Raw genomic sequence first — 21,485 nt, 5'->3', positions numbered from 1 at the left:
TATGTCAGTTTGTTGGTCTTGAGTGCATCGGTCAAAGTTTGTGACTCAAAAAAACATTTAATGATAGAAGTGTGTTCCAGATTTGGTGGTTGCACATATAGTCCCAGGTACCCAGGAAGCAGAACTAATGAAGTTGAACATACAAGTTTGAGACCAGTATGAAGACTCTGTTTCAGAAAATAATATAAATAAATAGATAAATAAATAAATAAATAAATAAATAAATAAAATAATGAAATATAAAACACAACTTAAAATTTAGAAATGTCTGCCTGTAAATTGGAAATAAGACTAGGGTTTTCAGGAGGCAACTCTAAGAGTAGGTAAAAGGATGTTTCATAAGATTGCTGTTTTAACAGAAGCTAGGAGAGTAGGAGAGTATAGTTAACATGATAATCGGGAGATTAGTCAGATAATGACAAAAACAGCACCAGTTACCCAGGCAATAGAAGAATTAGGGAGAATTTATTTCAGAAAATCACCCAGGACTAGTCCCTGCCTCATCCTTCCATACTATAAAGTGTAGGAATATGAATTTTCAAAGGAAGGATCTCTTTGATGTCTATGATCATTTCACATTTTAAGCTATGCTGTGTACTGTGTCACTTATATAAGGTTCCAGCTGACTGCACTGTATATGCTATTCCAGAGCAAGAGGTATTCTAATTGCCTCTAGATAGAAATAAGCGATGCTTTGAAGAACAGCTTTACTCAGGAAGAGAGCTGCCAGTAAAGCCTACAAAAAAAATCCCTCAAAGGACAAAAGTCCAGTGCAGCTCTTTCAGTGGATCCATAACTATTACTCCATACAAGGAGATTGATTGAGTTGAATTTTTTTTTTTTTTTTTTTTTTTTTTTTTTTTGGCCAGGAAGAATCCCATTCATTTAACTATGTCAAAATAAACAGTAAAACAGAATGCGATACTATACTCAGGTTAGATGACAGTATTATCATACCTAGAACAGAGGCATGATTCTGACCTCCCAACACCAGGTCTTGGCTAACTTTCTCAAAAACCAATGAATGAATGGTGGTGGTGAAGACAGCCTTTTTTCTTTTTTTTTTTTTAATGAAATGACACTCCATTATGAAAGAGTATGAAACTGAGAGTACCAATTTACATGAGTGAATAAGAGTCTTCAGGTAGTATATAAAAGGGAATGGACAGGGGTTGCAATGATGGCAGTCTTAGAACATGCATGATCTTACTGACCATTATTTTAGTATCAGCCAGGCAGGGCCTTGTCACCAATAAAAGCTTGACTGCTGTGTACAAGGGAAGTTTGGATCTTGTTATAAGATGTGTACTTCTGTCGAAGGAATCTGAGTGTAGGACAGAATAACTAAGAGAGAGAATAACTCAAAAAGGTGAGATACTGCCATGGCAAGACCTGAGTCAGTTAGCCAAGATGGTGGCTGCACATGCCTTTGGATGCCATCACTAGGGAGGCAGAAACAGGTGGATCTCTGAGTTTCAGAATAGCCAGGGCTACACAAAGAAAACCTGTGTTGGGCAAACAAAGGAACTCTGTATTGGGGAAACAAACAACAAACCAAAACAGCAACAATAACAACAACAAAACCCCAAAACAAAATAAAAAAGAAACAAAGAACAAAAACCTGTTATTCTCAGGTAGTCTGTAACAGAGTGTTGTAAAAGTTAATAGTTGACAACTTATTTGACTATAACTTAGCTGACAACTAATAGTTGACAACTTCTTGTAAATCTTGTAAATATACTTATACCTTGAAGTGAAAGAGAAAGATTAAAGTTATGGTGTGTTTAACATAAGAATTGTCCAGCTGGCGTGTGATCCAAGACTTAAGTCATCACACCTAAGATAATATGCTCTCATTTTTTTTCATAATTCTCATGACCACATGAAGCAGGTGTTTATTTATATCCCTCTGACGGTAGGATCTCTTAACTATGTAGTTAGATATCACTTTTGCTTCTGTAGGTGGAGAAACTAGGATCTCCGCTCCAGTGGATAAAGAGGACAGAGTTTCAAAAAAAGATTTTTTTCAAACTTTGTTGACTTGTCTGAGAGCCACTAACTCTTTCTGTTTCTTCTCATTTTGCATGAAAATCACTATTCTATGGTTATACCACCATTACTGGTACCTAACTGGTTTGATTTTATGGGCTTACAGCTAATAATACAATTATCTTAGTATAAATTGCTATTCAGATGCTATTGATCTGTTTTGTATTACATTTAGATAACACTTTATACTTTGTACTTTTTAGATAATACTTCTACTTTGAACTGAAAATATTTTAACTTCAAAAATCTTCTAAATAAGGGGGCTAAAGAGATGATACAGCCATTAAATGCACTGGCTGTATTTACAGAGGACCAAGGTTCAGTTCTCACCCACATGGCAGCACATAACAGTCTTTAACTCAAATTTCAGAGGTTCTATTGCCCCCCTTCTGGCCTCCAATGAACTGCATGCATGTGGTGCACATTCAGACAAAACATCAATATAAAGTAAAAACAAATAAATTTTAAAAATTCGAATACAAATGATTGTGTCTATTCTTAACTAAAATCCTTGATATCAACTAACTTAAGTATGAGAGTCAACACAGAACTATCTCAAGTTCATATCTGAATATTCTCATTAATTTTTGTGTTCAGTTTGAACTTGTGTTGTTTGTGTAAATTATTGCCTGTTTAAAGTTTTTGAGGTTCCCTTTTCTATTCATTAGAACACAATACTCTGAGATGTTTTGCTGTCTGAAAGCACTGTTCCATTCACATCTGACAATGAAACGTTTTTGCCTGTCCTTCATAAAACCACTTCATGCCCCTCATCTTCCATCCATTTTCCATACTTCTGTTCAAGGGAACATCCATTGCATTATGCATAAATAGCTTCTAAGTTTGTTAATTTTTTTCTTAATCTACTTAAATCTACCTCAGTGTTCCTGATATTATACTACTTTTTACCCAGTCAAGAGGACTTGCTTCATGATAGCTGAGCAGTGAGTGTTCATTCAATGATAGGATTTCAGCAAAAAAACTGATAATTTCCTGAATGGGAGTAGAGTTGTAACAACAGTAGCCACCTTCCCATAGGATGCCTACAGTCCAAGTTAAGTATTGATCTACATAGCCATGTACCTGGTCATTCTGATGCTTATGTTAATACATTTGTAGTTTTAAACTTCTAATATTTGGAAAAAAGTTATATGTAAGTAAAACACAAAAATCTACTTAAATGAAAGGATCGAGAAAATGTAACCAGGTGGGGTGGAAACAACTGGAATCTTGCATAAAGCTGGAATCTGAAGAATTTACAGGCAAATTACCACAAAATAGGATCATTTTGATAAAAACTGAAGTTATGAAACATGTAAAGCTGAATAATAAAAGTTAGACTTGATACAGAGCTTTCATCCTCAAAGTTGACCCTGTTACATTTCAGTGTTCTTAAACTTCTCAGTCTTAAGCCCCAAGGCTGTCCTGTGCAGACTCAGAGATTCAAATAACCCCCTGCAGCCACTAATAGCTTTGACAATACAAGGCCTTAGGTAGCAGGACGTCAGTCAGTGGGAGGTCTCTTTTGAAAAGACCCTGAAGCTGCCACCTAAACCCTTAGGGGAAAAGTCTTTAATTAGCTGCTTATTCCATCCCTGTTATTCAAGTGCCCTCTAGACCCAGAATTAAGGTTCCTTGAATAGTTCCCTTGGTAATGACATCATCTATCTATTTATCTATTTCATTTTTATTAGAGTGGAAAATTTATGAAGTTCTAAGTGTGTGTGTGTGTGTATGTGTGCTTTTTAACATGACCTGAACTTTTATTCCTTTATTGGCTTATTTCTTCATCCTTACATAAAGTCAAGAATAATTTTTAATTCTGAAATCAACAAAATATTTTTCTCTTACTGGTAGTAAAATTATGATAGAGGTACACATAAGCAAAGGAGGTTTCTGTAGAGATGGTTCAGACAGAGCAAGCAGACAAAGATAGAGATCCTTGAAGGCTATTTTGAGTGCAAATTAAATAGTGTAGGGAGTCACTGAGTGGAATGTGAAGTGAAAAATCACTTCTAGTGAAAGATCAGAGTTGAAGTCATCCGACTATGTGTGCATCTAACACTGTAGTGAAGAAGAAAAGGGAAGGCAATTTATATCAGAAGATCAGAGTCTTGGAGATATTTACTGAGTCAGAATATACTTTTATTTATTGAGTGTATGTGTGTGTATGTGTGTGTGTGCATGTGTGTGTACATGCACATGTGCAGACACATGTGTACATGTGTGAGTACAGGTTCATACTGCTTTCAACCTTGAAGTTTGCTCTCTTTTGTTCCTGCTTTGCATACTCTAGGGCCTTGAGATTCCGACTTCTTTCTGCCCCTTGTCTTGCTAAGGAAATGCTAGGATTGCAGATGCAGGCTAGTTTATCTACATTATCAAAAACTATTATTTTTTACAACCTGAAGGCAGTTTCCCCTCTGTCTTCTCAGCCTCTCTACCCAGTTCCCCCCTCACCGTGCCTCACATCTACAACTTCTTCCTTTCTCTCCAGAAAAGGGCAGGGCTCCCATGGATATCAACCAAACATGGAACATCAAGTAGTAGTAAGAATGGGTATCTTTCCTCATTTTAAGGCTGGACAAGTGTTGCTGGAATTTACCACCCTAATAATCCCGTATAAACACACAATCCAGATATAATTATAAGCTACATGCCTTGACTGGGTAGATATTTTTCTCTTACTGGTAGTAAAATTCTGACAGAGGCACACATAGGCAAAGGAGGTTTCTAGAATGCATAGAGATGGTTCAGACAGAGAATGAGCTGGTAGATCTATCATTATACTAAATTATTCCCCAGCCTTAAAAGATCCATTGTTACTCTAGGTTCTCCCCTCCACACAATTGTGTCAATTGAGGCTTCTTTTCCTCTTCCTCTGTTCTCTCTCTCTCTCTCTCTTTCTCTCTCTCTCTCTCTCTCTCTCTCTCTCTCTCTCTCCTGAATAGTTCTCCTCTCTTCTTACCTACCATAACTCTAGAGCCTTCAATCACCTTTCCCTTCCACTGCCCAGTCACAAGTTCTAGCCTTTTATTGACCAGTTGAAATGGGAGAAGGTTCAGATGACATCACCTGAGTAAATGAATCTTGTTGGGGCAACCCTTCTTGAGGAACCAGTATTAACATCAGAAACAAATAAGATTAGGCCAACCCACTACAGACAAGTCAACCCTGTTGGATGAAAAGGGTCCACAAAAGAGTTACAGACAGCTCCTGCTTCCAATGTTAGGAGTCCTACAAGGAAACACACACACACACACACACACACACACACACACACACACACACACATATATATATATATATATATATATATATATATATATATATATATATATATAAAATTTGCAGGTGGCCTAGTTCACACCCATGCAAGTCCTCTGGTTGTTCGTTCAGTTTTTATGAGCCCCATATGAATCCAAGTTAGTTGATTTTGTAGGTTTTCTTTTGGTGTACTTGACCCCTATGGCTCCTACAATCCTTCCTCTTCTGCAGCATTCCTTGAGATCCACCTAATGATTGGCTGTGGGTCTCTGCATTTGTTTCCATCAATTAGTGGTTGAAGCCTCTCTGATGGCATTCTATAAATATAGCAGAATATCCTCAGCAATCATTTCATGGACTTTTGCTGTTGTTTTTGTCTTGTTTGGGTTTGTTGTTACCAGTCATATTTGGTTCTACCCAAGGTCCCTGGGCTCTCCAGCCTTTGAGTTCTGGATCTCCAAGCAACCTCAAGGGTGGGTTCTGTCTAGTGGCATATGTCTCCAGCTAGACCAGTCATTGGCCACTCTCACAATTTCTGCAGCCTATGTCCTGCCTACAAGATGTGCTGTATCACCTATATTTTAAATTGGGTTCTGTGGACTGAAATCAGACATCTGGCTTTCATTGGGGCATTTTTTCCTGGCTGAGCAATGCCTTCAGTCCAAGCATATATTTTAAGAGAAAGTTACAGGATTTGTTGAGAGAGTGAAATTAGATAGAACTATAAAATATAAGAGAAATCAGGATTAGTCTAAGTTTTATGACCTAAGAATATCATGGGTTATTGGTGGGAATATCAGAGTTGCTTAGAGGAAAGAACAGTGGAGACATTGTTTGTATATTTGAATTTTGAAATGCTGACTGGAAAATGTCCATATTGGAAGAAGAGTTATGGCTAAAGGTAAACACTTGGTGTTTACAAAAGATAAGGAATTAAAGTCTTTACATGGGGATGGTGATGAGTTAGAAAGAAATTGGCTAAAGACATGCAATGTATTTATATGGAAGATTAAGTTATGGGTTTGTTTTCTTTCATGTCATTTGATAACTTTAGAAGGATCATTTTGACAGAAACTTGGGTGTATGTATTATATATAAATTATGCAGGGAACCCAGTGTTATGATGAATGTAATATGCCAGGCAAAGAAAATGAGAATAGTATAAAGATGTAAGAGAATAAATGTAGTGTTTTAATTCATCCAAGGACTAGAATGAACTTTCTGGGCCATTTTCACTGTCTTTTTTTTAATCTATCTATCAGTCAATCAATCTATCTATCATCACCTATTTATTTAATTAACTTTGGAGCAGATAGTTGTTTTATGATTTTTTTTTGTTTAATCCTTTCAGGATATTTTTGAGACCTATATATGAGTTGCTGATAGTTTAAAGGTGCAAAATACTCTCTGACCAATTTAATTGACATTGTGTTTAATCCTGGGAATGTAGTAGAAGAAAACAACAGATGGCATCTGAACATAAGCTCAGTGGTTAAGAATACTTGCTGATCTGACAGAAGAGGGACCTACTCACAAACAACTGTAACTCCAGTTTCATGGGATTTGACACTATCTTCTGGACTCCTGAGAGCATCCACACAAAAATGTGTGCTCACACAAACATAAAACAATTTTTAAAAAGGACGTTAAAATATTGCCACTTAGTTAATTCTTTTGTAGTACTATTTTTGAACAAGTACATTGGATTTTGTTTTTAATTTGGCTTGAGAAATGTCACCAAACTATGACTGATTTATTTAAATTTGTTTTTAAATATGTGCGTGAAGGCAAGGTGGCTTATAGTTATAAATGTTTGTTTACAAACAAAAAAAAAATCTTCCTTTGAATCCCAGCCCCTATCTCATATAAAACTTTGTATATTCATTTTCTATGGTTTTAGAGCTTTATTGTAGAAAGGCAGGTAGAAAGAGAGAAGGTAGAAAGAGGCAGACCAGCCATGGCCATGTGGAGAGAGGGAGGAGAGAGAGAGAGAGAGAGAGAGAGAGAGAGAGAGAGAGAGAGGTTTATATATTTTTATAAACTAGGTAGGTGCTTAGAGAACAGAGACAACTTGATGGCAGACAGCATAACACTATATTCAGAGAGAGAGAGGAAGAGAGAGAGAGAGAGGGAGGAGAGAGAGAGAGAGAGAGAGAGAGAGAGAGAGAGAGAGAAGTTTATATATTCTTATAAACTAGGTAGGTGCATAGAGAACAGAGACAACTTGATGGCAGACAGCATAACACTAGATTCAGAGCGAGAGAGGGAGAGAGAGAGAGAGGGAGAGAGAGAGAGAGAGAGAGAGAGAGAGAGAGAGAGAGAGAGAAGAGGAGGGGAGGGAGAGGGGAGAGGGGGAGGAGAGGGAGAGAGAGAGGGGAGGGAGAGGAGAGGGAGAGGAGAGGGAGAAGGGAGGGAGGGGAAGGGGGAGAGGGAGGGAGAGGAGAGGAGAGGAGAGGAAGAGGAGAGGGAGAGGAGAGGGAGAGGAGAGGAGAGAGGGGGGAGTACCCAAGGACATCCTCAGACCTCCTATGTGTCTTTCCCTTTTGATTCTCTGTGTCTCTGTCTGTCTGTCTGTCTGTCTCTCTGTGTCTTCTCCTTTCTATCATGTATAACATGTTTTTATTTTATTTATTGGTAAATTATAGGCAAGCTTGAAAAATATTCAATATGCAGACTACTGTGTTATTCAAAATAATAATAGTTGTAATCAAAAGAAATTTAACTTGTCAGTTATTTATTATATTTTAATAAATGGACTTGTTTTTTAATGTAAGTAATACTCTGCATTTTCTCAAAAAGTATTTTGTAATCCATAGTGTTTTCATTTTGTAGAGTGAGACATTTATATTCCAAAGAATTGAAAGACCATTTTCCAAGGCACCAAAGACTCATGCATTATGAATTAGGCAATGCCCAGAATCTGAAAAAGGTCACTCATGACATGAATCCTTCATGCAGTACATTCTGAAAGTAGATGGAACCTCAAACTCAGTGTATATTTAAGAGGAGGAATATGCAGGGTAAATAATGAATTACAAATAAAATTAAATTTCAAAAAAGTTGAAGGGGAGTGAGGTTAAGTAACATAAAAAGACTGGTTCATTAGAACAACACATGATTCCTCAATGGAAACTCTGAAACTTAGAAGGTCCTGGATGGATTATCTACAAAGTCTCAGAGACCAGCAAATACCAGTCAAGGCTATCATACCTGGAAAATCTATCAAATATAATTTACTGAAAAAGAAAATTATTCCAAAATGAAATAAAATTTAAATAATACCTATATAGCAGACTAGATCTAAAGATGGCACAAGAAGGAAAACATCTGTCTGAAGAAGTTAACCACACACAAGATTCAAGGAATTGTTTCAAGACAGTAATTCAAAAGTAAAGAAATAAAACTCATACCAGAGCAAATCACAGGGATCAATAAATACTGATCAGTAATATGACTCTCAATATCAGTGGAGAGTTTAAAAAAAAGAATATTGAACATATTGTTTTTTCTATTAGGCGATAAGCTGATAATAACCACATGAAATATCTTCCTCACACCAACAAACATGGACTTTGAACTAAGGAACAAGCAGGCAAATTCTAGGTTCACCACTTGCTGTGAGATCTTTTGACCTCTAATGATTATGTTCCCTTAGTTATGGCACGAAGAAAAATATTTTTTATAGTCTGTTTGGACTGTTGGAGACGTAAATAAATTTAAATTCAAGAGTTATTATTCTTGTCATATGGAGTGGATTAAGTGAATGTTTACATTGTAATTACTACCAAAATCAATATTAGATTCTAAAAGATCTCATAACCCCCAAATCCCAAGAATAATAAAGGAGGTGCCAAATAACAGTAGATAAGAAACTTCTCAGTCTGTATGTATGCATTGACCTACCTTATTTTACTTTTTATTTTCTGTGTGTCAGGAATACTGTCAAATAAGTTTTAGAGATTATAACACATATGAGAGCCATAACTGTATGACTTTAGTTATTCATTTATGAATGCCGTATAATTAATTTTTGTAGACATTTTTGTGGTATGCTTGAGTCTTAAAACATAGGGTGATGTGGTTTTGTTTACAAGTCTGTTCTGTATCGGAAACTTTGGTCTGACCTTTGTCTTATTGTAATCCTTTTCAGTAGAATTAACTGGCTTTCATGCTGCTTAACTTTCAGTGCCTTGTGGGGGAATTTTAACTAAGCGCAAAGGGACTATTTTGTCTCCTGGATATCCTGAGCCTTATGACAACAATTTGAATTGTGTTTGGAAGATCACAGTGCCAGAGGGAGCTGGAATTCAAGTAAGGATATTTATTAACTTTGTCTTTTTTTCATTTTATATTTGGAATTAATATTTTCAGTAATGGCAGGGTGCACATTATTTCTTAAACTTCAGCAAATAGTTGAATTGACAAAAGTTTAATAGAAATATGTTTACTGTTAATATTTTTACCTGAAAGCACAGCAAAATCCAGCTTCCAAGAAGACAATAACAAAAACAAACCAAATTCTTTTACTACACATAATAGAATCTTGAGATAAGGAGCTCAAGGGTTTTGTATATCAGAAATCCAATAGAGTATTCTCTGGCCCAGATTATTTTCATCAAAAAACTGGCAAGGCTAGGGTAAAGATGAATTCTCCACAGACACATTTCCAGTAACTTATTCCAAGGAGAACCCATCTCCTAAAGTTTCATATCTCTGAGTAGGCCAATGACTTATGAACACATAAGTAGTATAATCAATTGAAGAGGTCAGAGCCCTCAAGATGCAATCACCTCTTAAATGCATTGATTTTGAACACTGCTGCCTAAGAATACGTCTTCAGAATAGGGCATTGTGAAGATAATCTAAAAAAAAAAAAAAGACCCATACAGTAGACATTAACATTAAAACATGACAATTGATGGCACAAAATAAATGGTATATTTCAGACTATTAAATTCGGGGTTGCTAGATGGATGAACAAGTAAATGTACTCACGGCCAAGCCTAATCATCTGGATTAGATTCCTTCTTTCACAGAAAAGAAAGAGATAATCAGCTACTGTAAATCTCCTTCACATGTACATTGTGACACTAACAAAGTTTAAGCACACACACACACATACATACATACATAAACATATGCACACACATAAATACACACACACACACAAACAAGGAGAGAGGGAGAGGGGAGGTGAAAGGGAGAGGAAGAAGTAGAGATAAATATGTAAATAATATGATTACAAAAATATTAAAGATATCTATGGGTGTGGATTATCTACTACAGCATCTGCAATCTACCAGCAGTCACACTCCTAAAGAAAACTGACTTTCATTTTCTTAGCAGCTATCAATTTTCAATAGTTTTAAGATAGGGATGGAGCCTCCGGAACAACTTCTTCCACACTGGAATCTTGACTGGTTTGATCTTGTATAGGTCTCATGTAAGGGACTACAGCTGCTGTTAGTTAAATGTCTCCCTCATTCCACAGAGTTCTTCCCTTTCCTCTGACTTTTACATTCTTTCTACTCCTGCTTTTAAAATGTTCCCTAATCCCTGGTGATAGGGTTGAAATAGATGTCACATCTATAGTTGAGTGTCCCTGCTCATTCATAGCCACTTATTCTTAGCGTTTTGTTCATATGTGGCACCTCTATAGGAACCATTGAAAAAAGCATGATTCTTTGAACACAGTTGAGAGCATCAGTTGCCTATTTAGCGGGCAATTTGACAACATGAGCATTGAGTGAAACAGCACGAAAGAGGTTCACGCTAGGGCCAATGACCTCCCTATCCTGGAGCTTTTGACTAGTTTCACAACATCATTCACAAATTCCCTCTGAGGGACAGACCTGGAATTCTACCAGGAAACAGTTGACTACCCAGTGACCACCATGCCAATATTGCAGCAGTGGATACATAAATTCAGGCAGGTTGGTATTGCAGCACTCAGCATAGAATGTTGAATAAAACAATGAATTTTTTTGCATCCAGAACCCCACAAGGCTGAAAGGTATCCAGCAGGATATTTTTCTAGTTAGCCTGAGATTGATGTCTCTGTGTCCTATAAGCCAGTGTGGTATCTGCAGATATAGGATTGTATCATCTTGTTCCTTGATTAAGCAAGCACATTTACAATGGCCTTTTGTGTTAGAAGGAGCTTCTGCAGTGGGCTTCTACAACTAGCAATTTATAGGGTGGTGTCCCATAGCTGGTGCTGAAATTTTGGTTTAATAATAAAGTTTTTTTGGGGGAGCAGTATTGTTCTCAATGCAAAACATCTTTGCTCTCATATATAGTCAGACATACATATATAATTAGCTGAAAAAGGAGTGGGTTTTCACAAAGTTTTTTTTCTTATATACTCTTAGTTTTAGTTAGCCTACCCATTTTTTGTCCTCTCCCCTATTTCATACTTAAACCTTTACCCCACAGCCAATCTCTTTCTATTCATTTGTGATGTCCATACCCTCTTTAAGGCATCTTTCCTCCTTCCTCTCATGATTCTTGTCTGCCTTTCTCCTAAATAGACATTCTGAAGAAAATAGGTTAAACAAAGACTTCAGGGTTGTACATACCTCTGGTTGTGCTCTGAAATGAGAATCACAGAGAACTTTCATTAGCTCATTCATTTATAAGGCTATAAAGGACGTCCTTGATTATTTAAATGTTATCAGCTATTTCTCTACTATCTTGTCCTATTTTTTTGTTACTCTACAGTGTGGCTTTAGTACCTAATGCTCTAATCAAGCTGTTCTCCCATGAACACCTGCATGATTAAATCTTTTGCATTGCTGATCTGTGCATTGAGACAACACAGTTTAACATTACAGATTCTCCTGTCACTCTCAAAACACTTCTCCCCATCTTAGTCATGACATCAACGTTTTCTTGGATCGTAGGACCTTTCCTTTACCCGAATCACCTGCTTCTATATTTAATCTTGTCTCTTTAATGTCAACCCCTTATGCAGGTACTAATGTTCTCAAGTACTGAGGCCTATTTACTTCAGCTTCTGTCATCTTCTTTTCAGAGTCTTTACTTCTATGCTCCTAGTGACTGTTAGGAGCTAAGCAGGACTTGGATAATAACAGATAATAAAAGAAAAACAAATGACAACAATGACAAAATGAAAAAAAAAACCTCCTTTATTTTGAAAGATGGACAGAATTAATGATAGTGTTTGTCTCAATAGAAGACGCCCACATCTATAACACCAGATTTATACTATCTACACTAGTCAATGGGTTTTACAGCTAAGTTTATTGCTAAATTATCCAATAGTAGTTCTAGGATTTTTGTCAGCAAATGATTTCTCCATTCTTCTCTCTCTCTCTCTCTCTCTCTCTCTCTCTCTCTCTCTCTCTCTCTCTCAGCATACACCAATCTCTATACAGTTTATTTTCTCAGTCATTCTCTGCATGACAATGTCTCCAACCACATTTAGTTTTCAAGCCAGAAATTTTGAATTTTATTCTGACTTACATTTGTGTCTAACAAACTGCTCCAAAATGGTCTTTCACAAGTCTCTATTTCCATTTGTGTTTTCTACCACAAAAGATCAGGTGGGTCTTATCCTTGATCCAGACATATTCTCTTTAGTCTGTTCCTAACAAAATGAATAAAAAAAATAAAACAACCAACCAACCAACCACTTCTAAAAATTAAATCTCATACTATCATATTCCTACTCATGGTACCTGCATTTCCCCATCATTTTAAACACTCATAAGTACTCATTTCTCTGTGCTCAGTACCATTTCTTAAAGTTTATTGTGTTCACAACATCCATTGCTGTAACAGTGTGACATCCATTTTCCTGTGGATACTGTGAATATTATTTCTTTTGTCTTTGACAGTAGTCAACATCTCTCCTTATTTGCTGTAACTTTGCTTTCATTTCTGTATGAAACATATTTCTGTGATAAACCTTCTATGAACTAGATAAGAGGTTAAATTTCCTCCTATATATTTTATTATAACACTATTAGATTTTCCTATCATCTGCTAATTGTCTATAAGTTCCTGAGATGAGCGGCCAACATAGTTCTGGCACATACCGCAGGACATGGCACTACAAGCTCAGTAAATACTTCTAGAAAAGTCAATGGACAGTTCCTCAAGTAATGGATTTGGAACTAATTTGGAGAGTTAGAAGTGCATAATAAATATCTACAGACAAATTGTGGTATATCCCTCTCCTTGAGCAAATACCCTCAAAAATGTACATGTCAATGCCAATATAAAATCTTTATTTAGAAAGCACAACATTTATTTATTCCACCTAGAAAACAGAATCTGAGTTTAGCAGAGTATTTAGAAATCTCATAGCATGATATGTATACTGGATTCTTAAGTACTTTATCACCTTAAAAAATAAGTCCCCATATGGACTCTATTATTGGACATATCATACTTAGTGTATCTTTTATGATTTAAGTGTAACTATTGATTGTTCTATAAGTAATATATAGGTTTGAGAAACATTTAACTTGGGAGGTTTGGAACTAAACATGTATGTATTAAGAATTATAATTAATATATCAGCTCTGAGTTGAAATGAACTAGGCTTTGGTAGAAAAACTCAGAAAAGATTCTAAAATAGCCAATATTTTATTATTGAGAGTTGTTTGTGAAAATGTCAACAAAAAGATCAACCTGTTATATTAATATGATGTGATATGTTTGTGAGAAATGATAGATTCATTTCTTTCCCTCTTTATTTTATCAGAATGTCCCAGGGACAGCTTCTTAGGAGCTGCATTTAACAAAAGAACTATTTATGAACTCATGAAGAATTACTGATTGCATAATTATTATCAACATGAATCTCCTAAGTTCCTGTGATTCCAGAATAAAGGGATAAAGTTAGGGTTTCTATCCCTGCAATGAAACACAACCAAAAGTAACATGGGATGAAAGGTTTATTCGATTTACGATTATACATTACTACTCACCATCAAAGGATGTCAGGACAGTAATTCAAACAGTGCAGGGACATGGAGGCAAGAGCTGATGCAGAGGAGATTGTGGACGCAGGACCATCATCTTATAGATAGCTCTATCTACAATGGGTTGGATGCTCACACATCAATTGCTAGTTAAGAAAATACCCCATGGGCTTGCTTTCACTCCAGTCTTATGGAAACATTGTCTTAATTGAGATTCTAGCCTACCATATAACTTTAGTTTATGTGAAGTTGACCCCAAACTATCTAGCATACTCCACCACAAACCTATCCTGCTGCCATGATGGCCAGTTTTTTGCAAGACTTCTCACAAGGCTGAAATGAAACCATATACTTTTGTTGTTTCTTATTAGACTTTCCGCCCTTGTACTTTCTCACTCATTAACTTGCATAAGAGATTCCAGAACAGTGCCTGTTAGTATTTCTGACCATTTCATGCTTCTATACTCAATATGGTGATATCATATCAAGCTATATTTCTTAGACTCTCAGTCACAAATAGTATCAGATGTTTGTGAATACTTTATCACCATGAAATAAATAGCTATTTAATTGAGTATCCAAATCTTGTATCATTATACAGACATCAAATTAGCAATAAGTCCTCGTATCCAAATCTTGTATCATTATACAGACATCAAATTAGCAATAAGTCCTCTCCTATTCCAGGTCTCTGTGAATTTCTTGCTATGCTTTCCCCAACATTGAATAAGAGCATAGACTTCTTTGCTTTGGGCCACACCCATCTGGTTTTGGCTTTTGTGGATGCTTTGCTTTCTTATTTACATTTATACTTTTTTACAGTACATTTTTCATATGTCTTACGATTTTCCATTTGGTTACTTCTTAAAGGTGCATCCCAACCCAACAAATAAGGTGATATTTATAAGCTCCTTGTATTAAGATCTGTTGCTCCTTAAATACCCTGACAAATCCAAAATTTAACAAATGTTCTTCCCCTTTTAAGCATAGCAGGCACACCTAGAGATGCTTACATGTTGTTCTTCTGCTTCTATGCTCTGAATAACTCAGGGGAAAACAGAAATTGTTCTTGATATCTAGTCTCAGTCTCTTGTTTACATCACATGGAATCCAGTGATTTCTCTCATGTGAACACATGTGACACCAAGAGTTTTGCTGTCCCACTTCTGCATCCTACCTAATTCAGCTGTCGAGAGCTTCACTTTCCACTTTCGTTTCCTCCACCAATTCAGATCTGCACTTGAAGTCTTGATTATATCCCCCTTCCAATTCGCAATCCTTTAGTGAAAAACTGAAGGCATAATTATACTTTCAAGTGCATGATTATTTTTGCTAGTGTTTAGTATTTAATCATTTTTCTCTCCTCATCTTTCTCAGCTAAGATTCTGAGCTTTCAATTTATACTACACATTAAGCTTTTAATACACATTGTTTAGCTTAAATGTTAGGGAATCTGTGAATTAGACAATTTCTTCACGATAACTTTTGTGATGAATTTGAAGCACAAGATTGACAGCATCTCTAGGCACTTAGACGTGTTTAAGTAAAGGTTATAAGGAAGTTTCAAACCCAGTGACCCTGACTTGTGTTTCTTGTATTTATCACTAAGCATCACTCCTTGTCTGTGTTCTATTGTGCTTCTAACCATGCATTCAGTTTTCCTCTTACATAGAGATTCTCTCTACTGTGGCTAAATTGGATTACTGAGAGTTCACTGAGTCCAGATCATAGTTTGATTCATCCACCATTTCACACTCTTAATAATTTCCTTCCTGTAGAAGCTTCTCATTACCATAAGCTCAGATCAAAAGTCAACTCCTGCATGAATCTTTACAAGGTATTTTTAGCATAGTATAATGTTTTTTTTTTTTTACACTGGACTGAAGAAAAGAAAAATTCGGAAAATAATTGGGAATGAATTATTGTTTAAGAAAGTAATGGTTGGAGCTTTAATCCTTGTGGTTCTGGAACAGTACATTAGATCAGCTGCCAATCACGCAGGCAGGATATCTCCTGCCATGTGCCACTCACCCCTGGAGCAGCAGTGCCAGCATCTACTTGAATAGGAGAGTGATGGAGGGCTGTTTTGCAGAAAAGAACGGTTTAATGAGCAGAATTGTCATAACTATGTAGCAAATGAGTACCTACACTTATAACAGAATCCAGTTAGTAAAAATGAATGCATTCTCATAAAATTCTCCCTTTCCTTCTTGAAAGCTACAAAGCCGTCTATAAAGAACAGAATGGAATCCACAGTTGTGAATTCCATGGGTTCCTGGAAACTTCATACTGTGCCAAGTGAGGTACAACAAAATAGCACATGTCTGTTTCTTTAAATAAAATCTAATAGACACAGAATCATAGCCCGGTATTTGCCTTCTCACATGAGGGATCTTCAAGGTGACTTCTATTCTGACTACATTAATAAAAATAGTCTTTGAAAGATCCATACAAATCTATTACAAAATACTGCCCGTGGCTGCCTATATTGACAGTAATGTAAATATTAAAGAAAAAAATCGAATGGCTTTATACATGGAAATGAGTTCAAGAATAAGCCTACTGAAAATGCACTGCAAATCCTCTGTGCTTGTGAGCCACAGATCTGTTTATTTTCCTACAGTAAAGCAAAGAGAAAATTGAGCCACTGACAGAAGTCTAGTACTCCAAAGCATTAATGTTAGCTAGTTATTTAGAACATGAATTTGAATTCCTAGCAAATTAAGCCAAAGCATTTAGTAACAGTATGTTCTAAAATGGAGACATCAACTTCCACATTATGTCCATCATGCACTCTGCCAGCTGCTCCATAAGGCTTCTCTCATACAAATTAGTTCATGTAGACCAGTAATATAATAACCCAAAACAATTTTTGTTGATCCATCTATTATATCAACAGGGATGTTGTCTGACCTTGTGATCTGTCTTCTAGTGGGTGCCTCTAGACTGCATATCTGCTTAGAAGCATTAATTTTCACCACAAACTGTTATTTTATAGGTACAAGTAGTTAGCTTTGCTACGGAGCACAACTGGGATTCTCTGGACTTCTATGATGGGGGAGACAACAATGCACCGAGACTTGGAAGTTATTCAGGTAAAAAAGAAACCAGAGTTCATTGAAAATGAAAATATAACCAGCGGTATAGAAAAAGGATTAAAATAATTGCCACAAACTCTTTGAGGTTTAATTACGAACCATACACTATGACCTAAGATACAAGAAGTTTTAACGTACTGAAAGGAGTGGTACATGCTCGATGAAGCTTTCCAGCATTCTAGTAATAGTTTGCTAATATGTCATAATTCTTTTCTGTGTGTGATGATCCTTTTATACAAGTAGTATAGGTGATATGTGTCATTAACATATAGCACATATCATACGTTGCCAGAGTTTGTACCGCTATGGTTAGATGGAGAGCTGGACCCAGCTGGAGAGACAACAGCATCAGAGTTCTTAATTACTATGAGGCTCTAAGTTGTAAGGCAGGTCTGGACATTCTGGCATCTGTTTACCTCTTACTTCCTAGCTGGCAGGGATGACATCAAGGAAAACAGTCAGATCGGGAACAATTCCGTCCGTATCAAAATGCAGTCTATAAGTGATTTCCCCCATTTTCCCCAAGCACTCAGCAGGACATCTTATAGGCGTCCGTACAAAGCAACTGTAAACATTCCCTATGAATTTTCCCCTATGAAATATTCCCTATGAATAGTCTGAAGATATATGTAGCTCTGAACACACATCGACTTCGGAGTTTATCTCAAAACCGAATTCATAGTTATTTTCAGTGCTTGCTGTTTGAAACTGTTAGATATTTAGAGTTTCTGAATGAATAGGCAGGGATTAATTTGTTCCGGCAGATATTTCATATTTTCAAATTTAATAGTTGGGTTGAACAAGGTTCCTTTGCTTCGAAGTTCTGAAACCCATTATAATAAATCTTCTGAGAAAGAAGCTAATATTATTTCAAAACTGGCTCTTTTTTGGAAAGCTAACCATCAGCTTTGCTATCAGAGTATAAATATCAAGTATTCAACCTTGTGAAGAATTATGGGTTTAATTTATTAATAAATGTGAATTAATGCATATCTGCTCTAAATCTATACAAAGTCTTGCATTACAATGGTCTAAAGAACACATGCAAATTGTAAAATAATTGTTATTTTTAATTCACACATATGATATTGCAATTTCCATGACACTCAAGCAGCTTTTGGCCTCACTCTTACTTTATGTTTCTAGCTTTAGGAAATTATCTGAAATCATTTCATAAGTCACTCTCAGAGACTGGGTCAGCGAAATAAAATGGGATAAAGGGGGAAATATTTTTACTAAATTTCCTCAAATCCTTTTGAGAAATTTACAGTTTTAGTTACAATGGCTTGGCTGCTTATGAGTTGACTTAATTTCTTTATTGGTGCTGTGGTATTTTACACATGATCCTTGACCTGACTTGTCAATTGTCTTTTCAGGAACAACAATACCGCATCTTCTCAATAGTACATCTAATAATTTATACCTAAACTTCCAATCAGACATCAGTGTCTCTGCTGCAGGATTTCATCTTGAGTACACAGGTAAAGGTCATTTATTAACTCCAAAAGGTTAAAACAGGTTTTGTCATATTCCAGTGTGTTTTTGATTTATCTTATTTTTGTTTTATTATTATTCCTTACATGCTTTTTGTTTTCTAAGGAGATGTAGAAAACTTAGGGAAGCAAGTGTGAGAGTAATTCAGGAAGAACTAGGATACATAGAAGGAAGTGAAACCACAATCAAAATATATTGTATGGAAAAAATCTATTTTAAATAAGAAAGAAAACCTTCAGAGCAAAACAAAAATAACAATAAACAAAAATACGGTTCTTTTTATACAAATGACATCAACTCTGACAAGACATTCAGTCTTATATAATGTTGTTTGAGATTTCAAATTATTCTATCAATTCAGTTGAAAAAACTTGTGTGTAGAAAATGAGGGTGTTTTGGCAGATGCAATTATTTTTAATGTTGGGAGAAGCAACATGATTTTTACCCCTCTAATAAATTTATAAGTGTCCAGTACCCATTGAATATGAATCAATGTTTTAAAATATATTCTCGTGATAGTGAAATCTTAGACTGGCTGGTAAGCAATTTCCACTCCAAATTCTCATTAGCACCACTACCAACGATTATACTGATTCTTTAAAAGTGAGTGCTTTAAATGTGACCTGTATGTGGAAGAAGCAGTATGTGTCCATATGTGATTGGTTTAGGTAACTGCATATGTTCCACAGGGTCCTCTGTGCCATTGCATATGAAAGGAAAGTGACCACAAATTACTCTAGCTAGGAATTTGATATCAGAATATTGATCACAAGTGACTCACTTCCTTACCCTCTTCCCTGCCTTTTGTTTTTCACTATCCCATGATAGCTCTGGTGGGCCTTTTATACAAGTGACACACTTCTTTGCCTTCTTGCTGGTTTTATAGGAACTAAGTGCATTTAGTTTTCTCCTATCCCATATGAAACCCTTGGTATAACTTTTACATACAGCTTTTATTTGAGTGCACTAAATTTCTTGCACATCCATTTTACTGAGTTTTAAATAAAAAAACATATTGACACTTTTTGCATCCATTGATCATATATTTTATTATTCATTTTATAAAAAAGGTCACATGTAATGGTATGTGTTCTAAAACATCTTTACATTTATATAATAAATATAATTTGGCTATCATGCATAGCTCTTTTAACTATGTGTTAAATTTATCCATTAGTGTTACATTGAATATTTTTTGCCTTCTTGGTCAACAATGGTATTTACTATTCAACTACTTTTTTTCAAATTGTGTTTTTGTGGCTCAGTGGCAAGATGATACTGATATCAATAGTGAATTTGGAAATGTTCATTCCCATATCATTTGTGGAATAGTTTGATAACTGCTGGGTAAAGTCACTAAATACTTTGGACAATTCACTTATACAGTCTTTTTCTATATCTTCATTTGTTTTTATTACTGTTTCAATGTCTTTGCTATTTATTGGTCTATTAAGAGTTTACAGGCTTTTTTTTTCCTTCAGAGATTTAATGTTTCAGGTATCTTCTTCCATTTTGTTCAGTTTTCAATTTTTTGCTTAATTATTCACTGTGTTTTCTTAAGTTCATTTACAACATTTCCTTGGTATCAGTTACAATGCTTCCCCTATTGTGAGAGAATTTATAAATCAAGGTAAAGGTCACTTGAATTAGTCACTTTTCTCATTGCTGTGTCAGAATACGTAGCAAAAGTTGGATGAGGGAGTAACAATCTATTTGTACCATGTTTTATTTTCCAGTCAGTCATCATGGTAGAACTGGCACTGTGGCTTCATGCTAGTGAAAACTTAAGCTCATATGGCAATAGATAGAAGGAAAGAGCTAACTCAGAGACAGTGACTAGTATAAATTCCAAGGCACACTTCAGTGACACATTTCCTCTAGCAAGGTTCTATGTTCCACAAGTTCTACAACATCCCCGAACCATGTTAGCACCTGGACCTGATGATCAAAGAAAATAATGAAGTTGTAGAAATTTTCGTTTGGAATTAGAATAAGTGGCTTTCTTTGTATAGAAACCATATATTGGTATCCAATTGTTGGAAAAACATTTAAATAAACAAACACAAGAACAAAACAAGAGAAGCTGCATAAAAGGGATTAGGCCTGTTACTTGCATACATATATGAGATGTTTTAGTAATCCTACATCAAATGTATCATATATGTAATTAGCATATTTTATGAATAAAGAGAGATTAATTCCTTTTACTTTAGAATGCATACTCCATGCAAACAGTGTTGGACATACAACATAGCTGTGTTCATTTATATTATTTATATTATAGTGTCCCATAATGTGTCAAGATCCTAATATTTGATAAGTACTCAAAACCAATATGTTGATTAAATAAATGAATGATGAAATCTAATCCTTAAATATAGATTGTGTCAAATATATGTAATTGAAAAATACCCACAATAATATGACAACACCTGTGTTGATGTTTGTGATAGAATCTAGACTGTAGTTCTATGCACAGTTTATTTTTGTTATACAGGTCTGCTTCTTGACAGTACCACTCTATGTATTATCACTTCAACATCTATTATTTCAGGCCATTCAGTCCACTGCTAAAACACAGTGACTTATGCTGAATGTGTTGATAGAGCAAAGTGATACACATGTA

The 21,485-nt window shown here is 35.6% G+C and overlaps 1 protein-coding gene across 12 annotated transcripts in view; it reads left to right on the top strand.

Annotated features, from left to right (window-relative positions):
- Positions 1-21,485, top strand: part of Csmd3 (CUB and Sushi multiple domains 3) — a 1,211,921-nt gene that overhangs the window by 1,041,787 nt on the left and 148,649 nt on the right. For all 12 annotated transcript variants that reach the window (XR_001781523.2, XR_003951374.1, NM_001081391.2 and 9 more), the window contains 3 exons: positions 9,503-9,627; positions 17,266-17,362; positions 18,742-18,846. Coding sequence is in view for 10 of the 12 variants with exons in the window: in NM_001081391.2 (NP_001074860.2) it covers positions 9,503-9,627; positions 17,266-17,362; positions 18,742-18,846 (327 nt within the window). In the remaining 2 variants the exon portion in view is untranslated. The remainder of the gene's footprint in view (positions 1-9,502; positions 9,628-17,265; positions 17,363-18,741; positions 18,847-21,485) is intronic.

This window comes from Mus musculus, chromosome 15, assembly GCF_000001635.26.
Source record: "Mus musculus strain C57BL/6J chromosome 15, GRCm38.p6 C57BL/6J".
In the NCBI taxonomy this organism is placed as follows: domain Eukaryota; kingdom Metazoa; phylum Chordata; class Mammalia; order Rodentia; family Muridae; genus Mus; species Mus musculus.
The sequence above is the reverse complement of the archived record's forward strand: the minus strand, read 5'-3'. Positions and strand labels throughout refer to the sequence as shown.